This window comes from Botrytis porri (genome assembly GCF_014898465.1).
Source record: "Botrytis porri strain MUCL 3234 chromosome Unknown BPOR_021, whole genome shotgun sequence".
NCBI lineage: Eukaryota > Fungi > Ascomycota > Leotiomycetes > Helotiales > Sclerotiniaceae > Botrytis > Botrytis porri.
Window position 1 is genome coordinate 127041 of NW_024066095.1, and position 14657 is coordinate 141697.

The 14657-nt window shown below is 41.9% G+C and overlaps 4 protein-coding genes across 4 annotated transcripts; 1 reads left to right on the top strand and 3 right to left on the bottom strand.

The window, feature by feature from the left end:
• Nucleotides 1–4651: 4651 nt before the first annotated feature.
• EAF01_011349 (uncharacterized protein) lies at nucleotides 4652–5719 on the bottom strand (the record flags this gene model as incomplete). The annotated part of the gene is made up of 2 exons (XM_038919606.1): nucleotides 4652–5362; nucleotides 5420–5719. 2 exons carry the CDS (start codon nucleotides 5717–5719, stop codon nucleotides 4652–4654), a joined length of 1011 nt encoding a protein of 336 aa, XP_038764816.1.
• Nucleotides 5720–6614: 895 nt separating this feature from the next.
• Nucleotides 6615–8116, top strand: EAF01_011350 (uncharacterized protein; the record flags this gene model as incomplete). The annotated part of the gene is made up of 2 exons (XM_038919607.1): nucleotides 6615–7327; nucleotides 7381–8116. The coding sequence occupies 2 exons, from the start codon at nucleotides 6615–6617 to the stop codon at nucleotides 8114–8116; spliced, it is 1449 nt and encodes a 482-aa protein (XP_038764817.1).
• A 1016-nt stretch (nucleotides 8117–9132) lies between these two features.
• On the bottom strand, nucleotides 9133–10647 carry EAF01_011351 (uncharacterized protein; the record flags this gene model as incomplete). The annotated part of the gene is made up of 2 exons (XM_038919608.1): nucleotides 9133–10415; nucleotides 10464–10647. The coding sequence occupies 2 exons, from the start codon at nucleotides 10645–10647 to the stop codon at nucleotides 9133–9135; spliced, it is 1467 nt and encodes a 488-aa protein (XP_038764818.1).
• A 1554-nt stretch (nucleotides 10648–12201) lies between these two features.
• Nucleotides 12202–13536, bottom strand: EAF01_011352 (uncharacterized protein; the record flags this gene model as incomplete). The annotated part of the gene is made up of 2 exons (XM_038919609.1): nucleotides 12202–13415; nucleotides 13473–13536. The coding sequence occupies 2 exons, from the start codon at nucleotides 13534–13536 to the stop codon at nucleotides 12202–12204; spliced, it is 1278 nt and encodes a 425-aa protein (XP_038764819.1).
• Between the last annotated feature and the right edge of the window lie 1121 nt (nucleotides 13537–14657).

The following is a 14657-nucleotide window of genomic DNA, read 5'->3' on the forward strand; positions in this document are numbered from 1 at the left end:
TAAGTATATAAATAAGTATTGAACTCAAGAGGAGAGCTGAGAGTACAAAATTACTCACCTCACTAGCCCTGCAAAGCGTCATGCGGGAAATGTTCTCGTGGAGGATAGCTGGTATTGCGTATATCCTACTTCTTTTCTGGTATCTGTTAGTTGATATTCGAGGAATGGATATAAAGAATTAAGTGATTTCTGGAGGAAAAGGGATTCGTATTCTTATTGTGGTCATTGTCGTTGTCGTTATCGTTGTGCATACAGACTAGTATCTCATCATTCTCGAATCTACAAATTTTATCATTATTTTCGCGTATTTCTTGTCGATTGTGAGATTATGCCTGAAAATACGCTTCCGGAGAAGAAGAAATAGACGATATACTGATGTATTTGAATAAATAGTGTAGGTAGGTAGGTAGGTATGAATTTGAGCAGATTTCCGATATATCTTTTCAATGTGAGAGCCCTTTTCTACTTATTACTCGTTTATGTTGATGCTGGATACAGTAGAGTGGTATGTCTTATATATTACTAGTTATTGATGTATTTGATAGTTCTCTAACATGGTGGGGTTAGCAGAGGAAGTGAATTGTTGCTTGTTTGATAGATAGGTGGTCTGGTGAAGTGAGGTTTTCATTTTAGGTAGATGTGGAATAATTCGCCTGAAATCCAGTTTTTATATCTCTCTTTTCTCTCAAGTTTCAAAAGCATCCTACCCTGATCGTTGGCACTAAAGACAGGTTTTGTCAATCCGAAGTACCAGTATATATAAGACATTAATATCCAAGTGACAAAATCAACGACTTCATTAGCAATTATCCCGTCTATCTTATGGCGAATGCACTTATGCGCTCACACATACACATTTCGCCAAATACAAACTTTCAAAGAAGGGATGATTATCAAACTTATTATGAATGGAGTCAGAGCTTATTTCTACTTGACTAGGTACTCGCTGTCCATTTGTGGCACTCGTGATTTACTTAAATTCTCAAGTGTTGTCATTCGTTCTGCCTCTCAATTCCTGTCATCTTCGATTCTCATCGTCCGGTGAAAAATCGTACATTTCTATACTTATTCTACTAGAGGCAAAAACCAGCAATTCTCAAGCCATCCATCTCTGACCTCAAATTGAGAAAATTGTAATAGTGTCGACCTGTACTTCTTGAATTATGATATTATATTAGAACTAGAAAGAAAGCACTAATTCATGGCTATGATTGCCTTTAAATATCCTTGACTCTGCTAATACTAATATGTCCTGGTATCATCGATTGGTATCGTTAGATTGAGAAAGATTGGAGTAGTTGTCTGTCTATCTATGTAATTAGGGAGTTTGAAAGACACGCATGTTAAGTAAATAACTACTCGTTATGGAGACTTGGATATGAAACCGCGTTCATGACTCAGAATCCTAAAATCCAGTATAAGAACTATGATTCCATCTCGAAAAATACTGTGCATGTATGAGTAGTAGTCGAGTATACTCCACCAAACCCTACTCCGAGGTTAGATCATAAGTATCCCCCTAATCTCTATTTCGGAATACGAATATCGAATTCTCACATTTCCAGGTAGTGAAGACAAGAATTCCTGTCAGGAATCATTTCTATTATCATTATTTTTATTGTCATCATTCAATCGCTATAAGATATCTCACTGTCAATACTCATGTATAGAACTCCAAACTTCGAAACGCCATCACAGTCGCCACTGTCTGCGGAAAATCCAAGCGAGAAAAGCTCACTAGATATGTAGGGAGACATACCATTGCAGCATCGCCTATATCTGAATTGATTCTAAGACCTTGCTCTCAGTTGTGCTACAAAAAAAAAAGCTTGCTCAGCTCACACTTTATATACCCTCTCTTCAAAAATTTCCCTTTCACAACCTGTTATTCACATTCTAACTCAGCAATGCAGCCCCGCGTCAAAGCCAACCTTAGACTCCAGAATATTCCAAGACACGTCATCTATCTTGCCTCTTCAACCTCTGAATATAAAAGAAATGGATGTCAAGATCAAGGCTCTGTGTGTAATGAGATCTACGTTTTGGATGATCTCTAATAAGGAGCTGCTGACGAAGGCACTGAAGAAGATAATTTTGAGTACAAAGATACGTTCAATCTGACTTTTTGATTCCCGTGAACTTCCTTCATTATTTTGTTGACAGATTTGTTGTAAGGTGTTTTTGCTGTCATTTACTACTCCCCATTCATAACTATCACTACGAGTTTCTCATTTCTCACCATCAATACATCATCATCAAATGTAAAATCCACCAACCCCCAGAATCTGCCTAAGAACTATCTTCAGCGCAAATAAAGCATAATGCCGAGTATATCGAATTCCTTTGAGACTTCGAATTTTTTTCCATAAAACTGCTGCAATTGAACGGCTTTTATACCAGAAGCCTAAGAACGAGATTTTTGTTGTGTATTTTACAGATGTGAGGATTTCATTTCCTTTTCTAGGCATAAGTGGATATATAGCTAGATAGTATAATGTATGCTTGGAATATCTATCCGCAGCTGGAAAGACTCGCTTGGTCTTCATCTGCGAGTAAAAAACTGGAATGTTATCTGGTGATCAAATCCCATCTGATATGGATGAGAGCAGTTTCCTTGTTCGATTCAGGAGTACGCGGAAAGGAAAATTCATTTTCATTCGTGAGTCAACTCAGCATCCGAGGCCATCACCTATCACCTCTGGACGTACTCAACAAATTGCGTAGGTCGCTTAATGTGAGCATCCTAATCATTGTAATTCCCAGATAAACAAACATCTCCACCCCTCGCATGACTCAAGTACTGTCATTCATCTCACTACCCTCACTACCCTCACCAATCCACCCCCTTGTTTATACACACCAACAAAACAATCCACACTCCACAAAGTTCAAACAAAAGAAACTCCCTTCAAGATCCTTACTCACAACCACCTAACCAGAGCGGAAATCCTTCAACGATCGATCGACTCTTCTTGTGGGCTTGCATTGCTGGAATAAATCAGAAAGATAATGAGATTTTATATTGATCTCGATAATTCTGAAATAAGAAGATCTATATCCTGAGACCTCTAGTGAATGACTCTCCCATCTAGATACCTAGATCTATGTAGGCAACTCACTCGAGGCGTGAGTCCTCGGGTACGTATATAAGCCGGGATTCTTTCTTGAGTTGTATCCAAACACTTGATGAAAGTGGAACTCATTGTCTAAATGGTGCCCTCTTACTGAATGCGAGAATTTCTTCTACCTACTTATTGTTCATTTGGGTGGCAGTATCTTTAATGGTATGAATTGCACACTATATGGTCCATCTCCAGCTGAAGAAAATCGATTTTCGTTTTCATTATCATTCTCATTGCCGTTCAACAAGCTCTACATTTCCATTATCATTTCTGAATCTCAACCGGTTATTAAACAAATAAATTTCGCACTTCAACTGCAAGCTAAAATTTCAATACTCTTTCTTCCTCCGACTACAAACCAACTCAGAATCTGAAAACTCCCAAAATTATCCAGCAGGATCCTTGCCACCATAACTTGTCAACTTTACCTCATATACTTCCTGCACTTCAAACCCAAGCCCATGCAGTTCTTATATACCCAAATCTTCACACTAGTGCCCTCTCATCCCCACAGTATCATGAGATCAAAACCAGATAGATAGAAGTTCAAGTGAATACCACCCTCCTCCCCTCCTCACTATCATCATCACGCACCTCCCTCCCCCTATCTAAGCACCAAATACAAAAACTCCATTCAAAAACTGAAATTCATTCCCAAAGTCATCCATAAATCAGAATGCAAGCCATACAGGGTCGGGTAAGAGATATGGAAATTCTCATCCTATGAATGCAAGCACACTGCTAGAAGTATCATGATTAAATTCATAGATTTCAGAGAGGCAGTCAAGTGTCATATTATCGAACACCACGAAACTTTTCGCTATCAAACCTAAGAGTTTCATCACCATCATCAAACCATAAATTACTCGCCACCAACTTTTCATGTCATTGACACTTAATCCTTCATTAACAAGTCATAAAATCAATCCCCAGTAACAAGCAAGCAAGCAAAATGAGACCGAGGAAATAAAAATACAAACGTAGTAGTACTATGGACTTCCCATGTGACAACTCTCCAATTTTGGGGCAATCATGTCGACGGTATCAACGTCCATTACTTGTATTCATAGTAGCTTTGAACTTTGAGGGAAGATTGGCCCTTGACTTTGGGCTTCAATCAGTGTTTGTTTGTATTTGAAGCACTGCTAGAAATCGATTGACCTACGCATATCGCATATCGCATATCACATATCGCATGAATGTGAACGTGGGAGAATAGTGAATCAAAATCTGGTCCAGCATTTGAAATTGATACTATATGAATTTACATCAACTATATGTTTTACTCAAGGGATTACCAAGACCGACAGCAATCATGATTGATGTCCAAAACTCATGTCAAAAGGTAAGACAAGAAAGTTATTAACAGTGCTATTAATTGATATTGGAGGAAAACCCACTATGGATTTTTAGGTACCTGCCATCAGAGTCTGAAGTCACAAAAAAAAAAGCAAGCAAAAACGACAATAATATATTTCAATAACAACAATCAAGACTCGGCTTAACTTCTTATTTTATTCTATCAAAAATCAGAGTCCTTGAATATTGTTGGCCAAAGATTCCTCCAAGCTTGTAAAGCCAGCACGTCCAAAGTCCCTTTTCAAAAGCTCTGCAGCTCTTTGATTAGCAACCTTGGATAGATCATTGACACTATCATCATGGAAGTCATCCATGATTTTGGCATCAGGTCGCAGTTTGCGGAAAATTCTTAATAACATATTATTGTTGAATGGTTCAGCAAAAGCAAATAGTCTCTCATTCTTCACATCCTCATCAATCAATGCAGAGACGTGAAGACGGGCTGTATCCTGTACGTCTATGAAATACTGAGGAGGAAGGTTTTTGAGCCCGGAGTTATCTCCCAGGAAAAGCTTTCGAACAAGCCCACCAGTAGAACCTTGTCCTGGATCTAAAATCAAACCCATATTCGTATCTGGCAGGACGGAGTTGGCTACAAAGCCTGGGTTCTTTTCCTTTACAAAATTCCATACCGCTCGCTCGGACTCAACTTTGCTAGAACCGTAGACAGCCCATGTTCTCGAGGGTTCATATGGTGGCGGGGCATGCGCTGCTTCGACATCTTCATCATTCCATGTATTTTCATCGATATAAAATTCCTTGTTGGGCTTCGGACTCGTTGCGGCCATAGATGAGGATGTAATGACGAAACGTTTGACACTTGGTTCTGAGGCTGCAGACTTAAGAAGACCATTTACACCGGCGAGACATTCTGGTATGACCTGAATAAAGGTTCCCACGTTAGATGTGTATTGTAAATGGAGTGAGTGAGGTCTTACATCATTTGGATTTGGTGAAAAGGACAGGTTTGATGCTACATGTACAATTCCAGTTACACCTTTCACAGCTTCATCAAAAGCTCCATCATCGGCCATATTGGGTACAACTGCCACTTCCACTCTAATCTTTCCATACTGCTCTTCCCAAAGGTCGAGCAAGTTCTTCATTTTGGAAGCATCTCTGGTAGTACCCCTTACTCGATACCCGGCTTTGAGCAGTTGATCAGCCACATGAGATCCAATATAGCCATTGATACCGGTAACGAGGACTGTCGAATCTTTTGGAATTGCAGGAGACATATTGAGGAAAGTACGCTGTGCGAATGATGATGATGATGATGATGATGATGATGATGGGTGAAGTCCGAACGAGCTCTTGATACGCTTCTTAAACAGTGATGGTCAAAGTCTCAATGTGTCCAAGATCGAATACTTATACCTTGATGGAAAAGAGCTGATACAGCAAGTGGGCTAGAAGCCATAGTGCAGATGGATTAGCAATCAGCTTCTTATGTACCTAGCAGTTCTCAAAGCATTCCAACATCGTCCCACGCCATGTTGTAGTTTCTGAGCATGCGAGACACTTGAACCTTATGACGTTCTAGACCTGAAGTTTAAGATTCCTTGGTCATGTATAAGAAAGTCCGTCCGAGTTGTAGGTTTTCCCGTTCGCATCGGACCTCTCGTACTTCAACGTTGATTGACCATTTTTGAGTTTCTAATTTGGTGAAATCCGATTTGTGACTTGCACCTTGGTCTATGGCGAAATGTTTTTCCATCCCGGGTAAGGTTATCTTCAATTGGGCACCGCACCATCATCTTCATCAAATACCGGTCATTCATCAAGTCGAAGCATCAAAGGCATCAATCGCAATGCTGATATAGACAAAGGTTGAGTAAAACCTGCATATATAGACTGGTACAATACCCGTCTGGTCTATGATTTTACCCTTTGACTCCCTCCCGGGGTTCAATTCAGTCGAGCAAGAATGATGTGTGGAAGTCGCGTTGGCCGTTCCTGGCTGTAAGGTAAATTATAGGTGCAATTGATGAATGGCAGGAACGACTTGAGACTTCTCTATATTATTTATTTTTGTAGGTACAGCTATTGTTATCATGTTTCTTGCTTCTTTCTCTTCACTTCCTTCACTCTCCCCTCCATCTTCCCTCAAAAACACATAACTCAACCTCAACAATGGCATCTACAAGTACACTCAACCCGCCGAATGGTCCCAGAAATTCCAGTGGTCTTCGTCCGCCGTTAAAGCATTCAATTCAAATCTCTTTCTCAAGCCTACCAGATGAAGTTATTATTGCTAGGAATAAAGCTCGTGCAGAGAGTGGAGATCCACAGAGTACTGAAGAAGATCGACTCATTCCTGGTTTCGAGGTCAATCATCTAGGATTCAGGGTGACAACAGGTATTGCTCCTGAAGGTGAAAGTGGTCGAAAAGGATTAAGTCCCATCAAATGTATTCAGCTTTGCTGGAAATCTTCGAGTGGTGCTTCACAAGCCGTCAACTTTCTTTGGCCCATCGTTCCTGTTGCCATCGTCATTACATATGCTCGTCCAGAATGGCATACAGTCATTTTCATTCTCAACTATTTATCTATGATCCCTTCTGCAAATCTCATTGGTTTTGCTGGTCAAGAATTATCCCGAAAATTGGACAAAGTATTCGGCATCTTGATGGAAACCACCCTTGGATCTGTTGTTGAAATTGTAATGTTCATGGTACTTCTTGCCAGGCGACAATTCCAAGTCATGCAAGCCGCTATCATGGGTTCTATATTGGCCACTCAATTGTTATGTTTAGGCATGTGCTTCTTCGTAGGAGGATTGACCCACGATGAGCAAGAGTTTGATGAGGAAATTAGTGAAGTTGGAAGTGATTTGCTTCTTCAGGCGTATGTGTTCTTCCATATCTCATGGAAACGCATCATCTAACCTAACGAATCAGTGGACTCGGTCTAATTGTACCTGCGGCTTTCAACATGGCAGTTAAGAGCGCCAATTCTGACTATGATCCTTTCGTACTCGCTGATTCCGTCCTCCACATTTCGCGAATGACCTCTATCCTACTTATCATGTCTTACGCCTTATACGTATACTTCCAAATGCGCTCTCATCAATCCATATACGACGCTATTTTTGAGGCCGATGAACACAAACAAGAAGATTATGAAGAAGATCTTTTAAAGGAAAAGTTGACATTTACGGAATGTGTTGTGGCATTGATTGTTGCAATTAGCATGGTTACATTTACTGCCATCAGACTTGTGGAAAGTATTGAATTTATTGTTGATGAAGATGGCATTTCCGACAGCTTCGTTGGTCTGATATTGGTTCCACTTGTCGAGAAATTTGCCGAACATCTAACAGCCATTGACGAAGCTCACGATAATTCAATGAATCTGGCTCTTTCACATGTTTTAGGTGCTACCATTCAAACGGCTCTTTTTAACGCTCCCCTTGTTGTCATTATTGGTTGGATCGTTGATATCCCAATGGATTTGAATTTCGATCTTTTCATTATCGTTGTTTTAATTCTGTCTATTTTGGTGGTGGGCAATTTCTTGAAAGATTGCAGATCCAACTACTTAGAAGGTGCTCTTTGCGTACTTGTGTACATCAATATCGCTGTGGCAACTTTCTATTATCCAAATCCACCAAAAGTTATACCACCACATGTTTGAAGTGAAGAGACGGAAACACGCTGCCGTGGAGAAGCATATGATGTATTGTACTATGTTAACCTTGAATTCGTCGTGCGCGGAGTTTTCCAGTCATCTTGGCGATTGAGGGACAATGGCTAATATAGTTTGTGGTTCTTGCTTCGTCTTTACTTATGTAGATTAGATTTCGGAACAGCATTTTACGAGACTCGCCAATGGGCATTGCTAGGTTTTTTCTGTAATTAGTGGTAGATCTGAGAATAAAGAGAGTCTTCCAGATAAGCCCGTTAGTGCGGCGCAAAGTATGTGATGTGTTTTCGTGATATGCTAGAGTATTTGAGGCTGAAAGCGGAAACGGCTTTGATGCCGTGCGAATATTGATACGATGAGAACCTAATAGTGTGAGCGAAGATCTTTACCAAGTCTGGTGAATAGAGTTAATTGAGCCCATGGTAGGACGCATACTTCACCATATCGACTTAGATTTAGAAGCTTTGGCAATTTGATCATTGAAGCTGCAAGCAAATATGGGAGCTTTCTTCTTGTGGCTTTTTGGCTTAACCATTCAAATTTCTCATTTATGGAGAAGTCTCGTCGATTCTCAATATCCAGAATGGTCTTACTACCATTGCATTCTTGTTACTTGTGCCCTTGATAACACACCTTTCAGACCACGTAAACGAAGACCCACACATCCTAGCCATCATCCATATACACGCACTGCCCAAAAAGGAACGAACGAACTCAAATCAAGGCCCTATATGAAATGCTAGGTGCATGATCTTGACCGCAAAATCATCAGGTCGATTTATATGGAGTTCGACAAGTTGCATTCGAGACCCATTCGCGTCCAGAATACTCAATCGAAGTTTAAATTCTGTTAGGACGGGGATGAAGACAGACAAGCGCTAGGAAAAGGGATAACTTCAATGCTTGAAGAGATGCTGTTCAAGTTTTGGCAGATAAGAGGCTGTCATCATAAATCAATTCAGTGGCGGGAAATCAATTTTTTGTCCAATCGAGGTGATCCCTCAAGTTCAGGATAATCGAAAATTTCCTATGCGCTCAAGCTTGAAGCATGGATCAGGAGCATACCAGATACGATATCCAGCATTCGGCATCTTTTGTTCGATGTGAAGGTTGAAACTTTTTACTGCCGACTCACTTTGACTACGGATAGACGAAAACGCCAATTCGATAATTTTCCACCCATCTCGCTGGACCCATTCTTTGTTCGCGACAAGATTGAACTCAAATCTGCTCCGAAAGAATTCTTCAACAAATTTTGTCGATAATTCTGCGGCTGGACCCTTAATTCTGACCACTCTTGACATTTTTTCATATCGACCTTCCGCCGGCATCACTTTGATCCTGTTCCACATAACTATGAGCCTTTCCCCGCGGATAAATAGGCCACGGCCGAACTTGGCGTTGTGAAAAAGGTCTTGTGCTGCTTCTCGTGTGAGGAAGACAAGATCGGCAGCAGCGTGAGTGAAAAGTCCTTTGACGGCAGGGGTGTAGTTAAATGAAAAAACCTTGCCATGGGTGATTACAGCGAAGATCTCAGAATGATTAGCTTCTGGAGGAATCTTATGGATTCTCACAGAACAATTTTCGTGGTCGAGACACATCGCATTGCGGAAATTGAAGTTTGTGAGTTCGCCTTTATAATTCGGATTGGAAGGAAGACCAACTTCTGCAGCTTTACGAATCATTTCGGGATTGGGCGGACGGCTCCCCCCTTTGAGGATTGCTGACGGGATGAACTCGGTTGCTTTCTTATCCACATCTTCGTGCACTGGATATTTATCTAGCACCGAGACGTCTTGAGGCATCTTGGCCAATGTTTCGTATCTATGAAAACCGTTTGTGGTGTCACCAAGCATCCTGGGTGGCATACCTCTATCCCACTTGGGTATGTGGAAGTGGTTTCCCTCAAGCACTGGCGTCGTAATGTCTGTCGATGCAGTCGATGCAAACGAGGATGATAAACTTGGACCCGAAGAAGTTGAAATAGATCGAGTGTGACTTTCATCAAATGAGGAAGTGTTAGATCCGATCTGCCTCCCAGTCTTCATTCCAAGGTATTGGATCATGGTACCTGGATAATCCTCATTGTAAACTCTACCAGATGTTGCAATGGATGTATATCTAGCGTTGAACGCTAGACTCACTTCTGACGACAAATTGCTAGGCTTTTGTGCATAGTCAAATATCTGCATACCCTCTTTTGATGGAACGCGTGAGGTATGTTCTCCGTGGGGACCGACCGCTTTAGTAACAGACTCGAACCATGAATCGAAGGGGAGCTCGCTATTATCTGTCTCTAGTCAGCAATGGATAGTGTGAGCTTGGTGTTAGTACAAACAGCAAGTGTTCTGCTTATAATCAGGATTCGTGTTGGTTCTCACTTCGGAGCTGGTTTGCATCGAACCTGGTAGCTGGGTGGAAGCCCTACTCCCATCGTTATAATGATACTCTTGTTGATGGTCACGAAACTGCTGCTTCGTACGATCAAGAGAGAGCTCCCAGGAACTTGGTTGATGGACCATTTTCGTTTGTGTTTAAGGGCACGAGTCGGGAACAGAATCAAGACTGGCGTAGAAAGACCAAAACCAGCTTTCTGCCGTGATGGTATCTTCGAAAAGAGTTGTGCAAGAGACGATGATAGCTGATATTAATCAACATCAGAGTTTTGGAGAATTCAAGAAGTTTTGAAGTTGAGTCATGAGTTCGAGCTAGGATGTAACCAATTATCCAAGTCGATATGCAGGTAACCACCGGGGGGGGGGGGGAAATTCTTCTATTGATTGGGTGGAATGATCTCGAATCAGGCAGTAACCCTGCATCGATACAAAGGAGGAGAAACAAGCGGCAAAGCATTCGAATGCGCTTTGTTTTTGTGATCGGTACTTTTTTGCGTGTTTGTTAGAAACCTGAAATGCAATCACCAGGCGGAATATACCAGGATGGTATCCGGGTGGTGGTGGATAGCAACAGATAGCTAGGATGGAAAACAAATTTGTGGACAAGGGCTTATTATTTGGTTATGCAAGCTCCAAGGCTACATTGTTGGGGAAGCTGCACTCTTCGTTTACTTCGATTGGACTTTGAGAGTGGGTTCTGGTATTTTCTGGATATGACTTGGAAGTTCAACTATTCAGTTGGAGCCTAATGAGAGGAAGTTGCTCCGAGTTTCGTTTAGTCCTAGGGGCATAATCTCTCCTTCCAAAGCTTACTCGAACGGCTGGACGAGAAGCATCTAGATTTCGAGTTTTACTTTATGCATTTCCAGACGACATTATACAGATACCACACGAGCTCATGCTCGATTATGCCTGGATGATTCACGGCAAGGTACAACTGGGACTCTCTTCTCGGAAGTATAAAACGCGATACTTCGTAGCAGCCAAGTAACTGCGCTAGCAGGAGCTACTCGTCTTGACTATATCAGCCTAGAAGCCACTCCCGTACAAACGTCTCTTCGAGCACAGATTAGTACGTCGAAAGCATCACATCACATCACATCACATCATACAAAATCATGCGTTTATGGTTTTCATAATTGTAATCAACGATGAACTTTTGTTCAATTAGCTACATAGAATGTTCTTAATATGCAATATATCAAACGCTACCACCACCAACCAAGAGCTTCTTGTGATCAAGCTCTTCATCAACGCTAAAACTTTTGGGGTCTGATATAGGAATAGAGAAGTCGAGGCACCATCACTCGCTGTAAAGTGTCGTAATAAGTGGTGAATATCTGGTCAGGGTTATGTATATTTTGCTGTACAGAGCAGCTATGTGGTGAGATTATGATACAGACGTGCTGGTCTGATAGATTCTGTTTTGACAAAGCCTGTCAAATGGAAGTCGCTCAAATCAGTTTGGCTGCAGATGAGGTATTGCGTGGGGCTCCTTACATTGGTGGAGGGGAGAAATGTGCAATTGAAGGAATGAAATTGCCAAAGATATGGCTTTTGGCCTCAATGGGCCACTCCCCTCAAGACGGGAGGAATTTATGACGGAAAATTCGTGCGTGAGGGATCTGTGCTTCTACAGTACTCTTAATCCAAAGTCAATCTCGTCTCTGTCTAGTCGTCTCACTCAGAGCGTCTCCAACACTTTGCATCTGGTCCGGCACCCTTCTCATACTTTGGTCCAGCTATCTTTGAAGAGTTTGCATTTCCATTTCGGTTTGGTCCAGAAGATGCCCCGGCACGCCAACTAGATGTACGGATACTATTCAATGTGCGAGGTTGTGGTGGCGGTGGTGGCGGTGGTGTGATTTGACGTGTACGTGGCCGAGGCAAAAACATGTCTCTGCCTTGAGCCGCGCTTGGATCACATGGATCAGGAGCAAATCGGATATCGAACTGATCTCCTAATCCTTGTGCCGCGACTTTCTGCTTGAAGCAGCGAAATGCCATTCTCGACTGAGCTTTGATGCCGCAAAAAGCTAACTCTACAACTTTTTGATCAGTCTTATGATCCCATTCTTTTCGGGAAATGATGAATAATTTCATATCCTTGCCGAAGAAATCTAAAAGATCTTGAGCCGAGAACCCAAAAGATCGTGGACCGCGAAGTTGTACCACGCGAGATTGATGACTTTCGTCCTCGGGGACAGGACACTTTCTATTTCGGTTCCATTCTACTGTGATTCGCTGCCCGAGAATATGGATTCCTTCACCTGTCTCACTATCCGCAAGATATTTCTCTGCAGCTTCGCGTACGCAAAAGCAAAGTCGTGCAGCTGCATCGGTCCATTCTCCATTCGGCGCATTCCACGCAACAGAATAGACTTTCCCGTGGTGAATTGTGGCAAAGAGATCTGCCATCCCAGCTTTAGGATGGATATTCGTGATGTGCAGCGCGCAGTTTTCTTCGGCTGGTGTCAATAAATCGTTCAGGACCTCGGCGGTGATTTCACCCTCGTATTTGGGGTTGGGTTGCACTCCGGCGGCGTTGAGTAGGGCTTGGATATCTGGTGTGATCATTGCTCGCTCACCTTTCTTTAATCGAGCGGGGACAAAGGGGATTAGTGGTTGTTCGCTGGGGAGAAGACCTCGTGATGGTGGTGGTGGAGCTTCCATCTCTGTATCGGTTGTCATGGTGCTGTATTCCTCCTCGGAGGTTTCAGTGTCGCAGTAATAGTGGGTGTCTTCTCTGTAGGTCAGGAAATACTCTGGGCAAGAGTAGGATAGGTAGGAAAACGTACCAAAAGATATATCGCTAGTATTACCCGGATCCTTACTCGAGTCTAACGCAGTTCTCGCGCCTGCCATGGTCGCATTCATGATTTCCTCTGCAAGACCTATTGATGAGGTTGTTAGCATCGAGTGAAGGATTTCATATGGACTGGTTGTCATACTATTCTTGCGAGGAGCATTAGAGAAGATATTTCCACGACCAAACGATGGTGGGAACTTTGACATTTTGAACACTCGGAGATTGTAGCGGGATATATAGTTCAGAAGCTTAGCTGTATCTTGCAGATCAAGGAAGATTGAGAAACTATAGATCTCGAAAGAGTCTTTAGATCGTTCTAGCAGGTGTACGAATCTTCGAACTTGATGTTGAGCGTGAAATCACGTGGAATCAAGGAGATGGAAGAAGAAATTCGGAAAACCAAATTGCTGTTTGGTATTCTCGCTATACAGCGATGTGGTGATTGGAGATAGTTTTATTGTCCCCCCAAAGATTTTGTGCAAATGTAAATGCAAGAGTCTCGAGCTCTTGGAAAGGGAAAGAACAAAAGAGCTTTTATGGTGATGTGTGTATGGGAGATTGAACGCGAAAATGTTTGATGTAGAAGATATCTTGAAGGTGGAGAGATGGATGTTGGGGGTTTCGAGAGGTGGGGGGTCAAGATGGGGAAGCTGGAGGGTTTTATGAGGCTTTTATGAGGGGTTGAAAAGTTGAATGTTTTGGGGTGAGTGGGTGAATCTGTGGTTTATTGATTGATTGGATGATGGATGGATTGGATGATGGATGGGTTAGATAATGGATTGGATGATGGGTGTTTAGAGTGAAGTAATGTGAATGTACAGTAGAGGGTTAGGTTGGGTTGGGTTAAGCGAGGGGATTGGTTGGTTGGGTGGGTGCTTCGAGGGGGTTCGTATGGTAGCTTGGTAGATGACTTTGGTTTTGCTTTGGTTCGGGTCAGTTAGTACTGTATTGGTATTGGTACTGCTATTTACTTTGGATTTGAATCAGATATCAGATATCAGGTTCCTGATCGAACCAGACTTGACTTAACTTGACTTGACTGAGGGTGGAAGATACTAGAATGAGAATGAGAAAGTGGTTGTGAGAAGTTTTTTTCTTTCTTTCTTGTTATGGTATGGTATGGTATGGTATATATTGTAGAACCGAAATGATTGGAGGATATGTATCTGTCTCTGATGTTTTTACTGGGTGATTCAGGAAGCTAGACGAATCTCAGTGAATCTTGAGAAGTGGTTAGAAAGAAGTATATATTGATCAGTGAAAACTATTTTGTGAAGATGGGCTCAGAATATATCTAGCTGGTTAGTTGTTCTTTATGCTTTGTTAC